The 6,293-nt window shown below is 43.0% G+C and overlaps 1 protein-coding gene across 1 annotated transcript in view; it reads right to left on the reverse strand.

Moving 5' to 3' along the window:
- cdk14 (cyclin dependent kinase 14) overlaps positions 1-6,293 on the reverse strand; it is a 205,066-nt gene that overhangs the window by 66,968 nt on the left and 131,805 nt on the right. Inside the window, 1 exon segment of the mRNA XM_032517690.1 lies at positions 2,488-2,551. Within this exon segment, the coding sequence (XP_032373581.1) occupies positions 2,488-2,551 (64 nt within the window).

Consider the following 6,293-nt stretch of genomic DNA (forward strand, 5'->3'; position numbering starts at 1 on the left):
CCTCCCTGTAACACCAGCACGCCCACAATGCACCTGAACACACCTCCCTGTAAGACCAAATGTTTGGTAGGTTTTTCCAATGATATATGTTTCATGTAACTTGTAATCTTGCTATGAATACATAATTATAAAATTATATGATACATACATATACAATATATATAATATATACAGTATGTAACTATTTTAAGCCAAAACTATTTGTAACACGACCTTGTTTTAGCTTTTGGTGTGTTACTGGTCACCTTTGTTTTCTATATTTTTATTATTTTTTGTTTGAAATAAAAATTAAGAAATCCAAAAAATGTATTCCCTTTGACAGGAACATCCACTGACATTTTCTGTGCCTGCTGTAGTCTGCGCCATCAGACGTCGAAAAAGGTCAAAAGATGAATCAGTCAATGAATACTAATTATTCATCAGTGTGAGGCCCATTTTAAATCCCTCTTAAAAGCTTTGAGCGAAATGATGTAACCTTCAAAGGAGCTTTGTTTTGGGGAAGTGTTTCCTGGACTTGAACTGACTTCAGTTTGAGGTGTCCTTGGGTTCAAAAACCAAAAGAACACTTTGAACACACTCTTTTTAAACTATTTAAATGCATATTGTAATGGAATAGTCACGTGAGAGAGTGCCTGGGAGTTTTCTTTAGGTTTTTGAGCTTTGAATGTAGTTCGAAGTTGGTTTTTACGCCTAGCAGATCATCACATCATGGAACTATACTGATTTAACCCTATAAGAAAGACAAGCTCGGACTATAATCCTTCATAATTTGCCTGTGTCAAAGATATTATTTTCTGACTGTAATAATCGGATTGCGCTTCATTCTGAGGCTTTTAAGTTTCACCAGACCTTCTCTGGTAAACATCTCAGTCTTCCGGTATGTGGTCACAAAGTGCAGACATAATAACATCAGACCTGCAGATGCAAACAGATGCTTGGATGCTAGAAAGCTGCCAGTGTGTGTGTGTGTGTGTGTGTGTGTGTGTGTGTGTGTGTGTGTGTGTGTTGTGTTGGGTGTGCGCACACAGCTACACAGCTGTTCAACACAGTGTGTGAGAGGCGCAAACAAGAGCCAACATCACCATGGGCCACAGGATGAAGGGGACCGTTGTGTGTGTGTGTGTGTGTGTGTGTGTGAAAGAGAGTCACCCCAGTTGCTCCCTAATTGGCCACAGGAGAGAAGAGGCTGTATCACATGGTGCGATGCCTCGCTGCCCCGCTCTACCCCTCCAACCCTTTTTATGTTAGTCGTCCCCTGTCCTCCATTGCAGCTCTCCCCACCCCCCCCCTCCATTAGCTAACACTAATCTGCAATCCCTCCATCATGCGCCCTCTAAAAAACCCTAATGAGCTCCCAGAGGGCATGGAGCCCTGGCAGAGCTGCGGCCACTGCCACCCCCACCCCCGCCCCCACCCCCGCCAGGTTAATGGAGTACAGTGAGGTTGGACTGAAGTGAATTTTGATGGTCAGGTTTTTAGTGTATGACCACTTGTGTCCCTGGTAGGTAATTGGCCCTGATGCGCGATGGTAACGTGTTAGCATGGGACTCTGATGTCATTCAACACTGTGTACTGTAGGCTACAATGTTAGTATGAGGCTAGTCTATATATTTATCATATGCTGAATTTATAACAACGGTTCATCTATGGGAGAGTTCCCACCAGATTTCCCTCACTTTCCACTTTCTTTGAGTTAACTTCAAACTCCGGTCGCATAGAGCAACATCTACGTTACCGGCTGAAAATGTCAAGTTTAGAATAGAATCAAGACAGGTCTGCTTGGTTCTTTCAGGGAGTGATTGTAACCAACATGTTTAGGACATGTCCTCTCTAACTGGGACGTTTGGGACTGAGTGTGTCCGGAGCTTAGCGCCGCCCAATAACCATTGCGACTGGTTTAAAGAAATATGAACAACCTCTGACCGTTACTTCGTCTATCCTGGGAATGCTGTGTGGAAGGGCCAGACCTTCCTCCGCAGAGCTGTGGAGATAGACCTGGCAACGCGAGACCCAGTATGAGGCCTGGTGTTAATAAGCATTGTGTATGCTAAAGTGTTAGCATGGAACGCTGCTGTCGTTTAGGACTGGGTAGACCAGTGTGCTGCAGTAGCATGGAGCATATACTTTACCTGGTCAATGATAATACTTACGGATACATGTCAGAATCACTGACATTCACATTTATACATTTGTAGAGGGAGAAATCCATTTCATGGCACATCGCACAGTTTATAAAAAAAAAAAATCAAATGTCCTTCAGGAAATCCTAATAGGATTCATGTTTGTGTATGATAGATATTAAAGTAGCCCATGTTATCAGCATACATTACCATACAGAACAAATAGTGACAGTAGGCCCATGCTAATCATTTAGCATACATTACGTACAGGCTCCATGCTAATACTTTATCATACAGAAATGTGAGTGTATGATTGTAGTCCCTGTGTGTAACACTGCCGTGCTGTGTGAACGGAAAGGTCTCTCACCGGGTTTGAAGTGCGGCAGAGAGTTAACCCCAGGCCAGGTGTCCTCAGATGGGGTGCCCAAGACCTGGAAAACACACGAGGGTGGAGATGAGAACACGTGAAATAATACCCAAACACTACTGCTAACTCCAGCTGTTTTCAACTACACAAAACCAAGTTAACAGGTGTACAAAATGTAGGTTTCAGCAACACACGGGACATGCTCCTGGGGGAAAGGCTTGTGTGGTTTGACCCATCCACCCCCCAAAGCCCCCCAAACACTGATTTTGAGTCTGCCATACTACTCTCTACCGTTGTCTCTCTTAATACTACGTCATCTGACAGCGCCGGGGTGGAGCTGCTGCTCTGCCCGGTGCGTTCAAGACGGACGCTAAAAGGGGGATTTTTGCTGAGAGACACTGAATACATCAGTGTTTAATGAGTTGAGAGTGAGAACGGGTTGTTGTCTATGTACAGTTGTGGTTTAATGAACCCCTTTATTACAGGATTAGAAGGATCATAAACAAAAGGAAAGATTTAACATTTGTTTTAATTTAAATACCACCGACTGACCTATTGTAGAAAACTACAGCACAAAAATCCTTAATTCATCATGTGAGTACTCACAAAACACTGCAAAGATCATTGAACAAATGATGAACTCGTAGTCGTCGTCCTCAGATCTCTGCAGGGTAAATCCAGACAGCTAGCTAGACTATCTGTCCAATCTGAGACTATGGTACTGGCTCTACGAGGTCTCTGCAGGGTAAATCCAGACGCTAGCTAGACTATCTGTCCAATCTGAGCCTATGGTACCTGGTCCTCAGGTCCGCCAGGGTATCCAGACAGCTAGCTAGACTATCTGTCCAATCTGAGGAACTATGGTTACCTGGTCCTCAGCTCTGCAGGGTAAATCCAGACAGCTAGCTAGACATCTGTCCAATCTGAGGACTATGGTTACACTGGTCCTCAGATCTCTGCAGGTAATCCAGACAGCTAGCTAGACTATCTGTCAATCTAGGACTGATGGTTACCTGGCCTCATGTCTCTGCAGGGTAAATCCAGACAGCTAGCTAGACTATCTGTCCAATCTGAGGACTACGGTTGACGACTATTTAGCAGTGACTCTATGCAGCACCACCCATGAGCATTGTGATTGGTTTAAAGAAATGTCATCTACCCAGAGCAGGTTTTCCTCCCTCCCAGCAATGCTGTGTGGACTAGCCAGACGGTCTGGCAATGCGAGACTAGAGGTTCTCAGACAAGAAAACTAGGTAGCAAGTGTAAACTATGTGTTATGGATTATAGATGTTGTTCTCTAGTAGTTTTATGGTTGTGCTGGTAGGAGCATTAGAAGGAGAGAGACACCCTGCACCATAACTGGCTGCACGATATGAGGAAAATATCCAATTGGACGTCTCTGCAGCGCCACAATACTTCATTCAGAGTGGTTTGACCCATATTTTGCCCTTAAGAAATATTGCGCAATTGTTTTTGCTCTTGTCCATGTTGCTATTTTGATAACATTGCGATTAACTGTGCAGCCCTACAGCACACAGGCACCCACTGCTGGCTTAGAATGGGTGTTATGGGGGGGGGTACATACACCAGGAAGCACAATCGGTCCACTTAAAGTAAAGGCATGTCTATGTTACTTTATTTGACAAAAAACTTTGCATTTTCCTGTTATTTCTGACAATTTGATGAACCAACATGTTTGTTATGCTTGAGTAAATTAACAGAACTGGTCAGAGTTTGGTAAATTGCTTGTAAACACATTGAGAGAGGATTTAAATGTGTATTTTTATTCTCCCTTTAATGTTGTCCCTCTGGGGCCAGGAAAAACCTCTTTGGGTGGCCACAAAAATTCCTCCATGCAGAAAAAACCCTGTTAGTGCAACGTTTATGGGCAGGCTGGCTGAGGTCTCATCCGGGTTGGAACGGAACCAGGACATCTGCTCAGGGACTGTACTTAGGTACAACATGTTGAGGTACTAGTACTTTTTGGCACTTTCTTCTACTCCGCTACATTTCAGAGAAATTTATTCTACTTTTTACTCCACTACAATTTTAGTAACTTGTTACTTTAGTTAATCTGCTACATTCATCGGACAGCTTTAGTTACTAGTTACTTTAGTTACTAGTTACTTTAGTTATTCCGCTACATTCATCTGACAATTTTAGTTACTAGTTAGCTTGTAGTTTACTATCTCACTGCATTCATCGGTGACAGCTTTAGTTACTAGTTACTTTAGTTACTAGTTACTTTAGTTATTCTGCTACATTCATCTGACAATTTTAGTTACTAGTTACTTTAGTTAATCTGCTACATTCATCTGACAGCTTTAGTTACTAGTTACTTTAGTTACTAGTTACTCAACTACATTCATCTGACAGCTTTAGTTACTAGTTACTTTAGTTACTAGTTACTTTAGTTATTCTGCTACATTCATCTGACAATTTTAGTTACTAGTTACTTTAGTTAATCTGCTACATTCATCTGACAGCTTTAGTTACTAGTTACTTTAGTTACTAGTTACTTTAGTTACTAGTTACTCAACTAGATTCATCTGACAGCTTTAGTTACTAGTTACTTTAGTTACTAGTTACTTTCCACATTAGGATTTCTGCTCACTAAACCCATGCAGTTTATAAATCTGATGTTTATTATACAGTAACCTAGCAACAATATAACAGCCTCCAGGTCCAGCTGAGATGATGAGACCATTAAACACAGCTGCTTGGACCCTTTACTCTAACATGGGAGGATTCTTCTTTACTTACGTAATACTTGAAGTAAGTTTCCTGATGATACTAACACATTTTCATTGCAGGACTTTCACTAGTGACAGTATAGTTCCATTGTGGTATTAGTACTTTTACTGCAGTAAAAGGATGTGAATCCTTCTTCCAGCGCCGGTTCTCACGCACACAGCCTGGCTTTACGATGACAAAAGCCAGAGCAGCGGACATGACTTGACCTGATCCATCACAGCGTAATCGTTTCCAGACTGTCTCTAAACTGCAGCACACCACAGCAGAGCAGCTGCTCCGGGATCAGCTGATCCGGGATCAGCTGCTCCGGGGTTGGCTGCTCCGGGGTCAGCTGCTCCCGGATCCGCTGCTCTGGGATCCGCTGATCCGGGATCAGCCTGGGTGAGTCCACATGCATACACCGACGGGAGCTGTGCTGTAGAGTCACTGGGATGCCCTTTCATGGCCCTTGTTGGCACGGCTGTTGTCTCGCATGTCCAGACCTTCTTCCACAGCGCTGCAGAGGAAGGTCTGGCTAGCTGCTCTGGTTTATCGGCATGTCTCTAAACCAATCACAATTGTCTTGGGCGGGGCTAAGCGCCGGACTGAGCCAAGGTGCCTCTACTAAATAGTCTCAGGAAGGAAGTAGTTTTGGTGGAACATGTGTATGTTCAGAAGTGGTTTTAGTCGTCAACAGAAAACTCAGATTGGCACCGGATCAATCCCGGAAGTGGAACATCGTGAATGTAGACTAGCATGGCTGAGATCATTGTGGAATGTTCAAGTCCTGTACTTCAGTCCAAATGTTGAGGTACTTGTACTTTACTTGAGTCGTTTCATGCCACTTTCTACTTCTACTCTGCTCTATTGCAGAGAGAAGTATGGTAGAAACATAGTCTTGCATTGGAAATACTACTTAAGTAAAAGTCTGTGAGTATCATCAGGAAAATGTAGTTTAAGTATTAAAGTAAAGAATTCTCCTCCCGTTGTAGAAAGAGTAAAGGATCCAACCAGCTGTTTAATGACATCATCATCTCAGCTGGACCTGGAGGCTGTTATATTGTTGCTAGGTT

Source organism: Etheostoma spectabile, chromosome 6, assembly GCF_008692095.1.
Source record: "Etheostoma spectabile isolate EspeVRDwgs_2016 chromosome 6, UIUC_Espe_1.0, whole genome shotgun sequence".
Taxonomy (NCBI): Eukaryota; Metazoa; Chordata; class Actinopteri; order Perciformes; family Percidae; genus Etheostoma; species Etheostoma spectabile.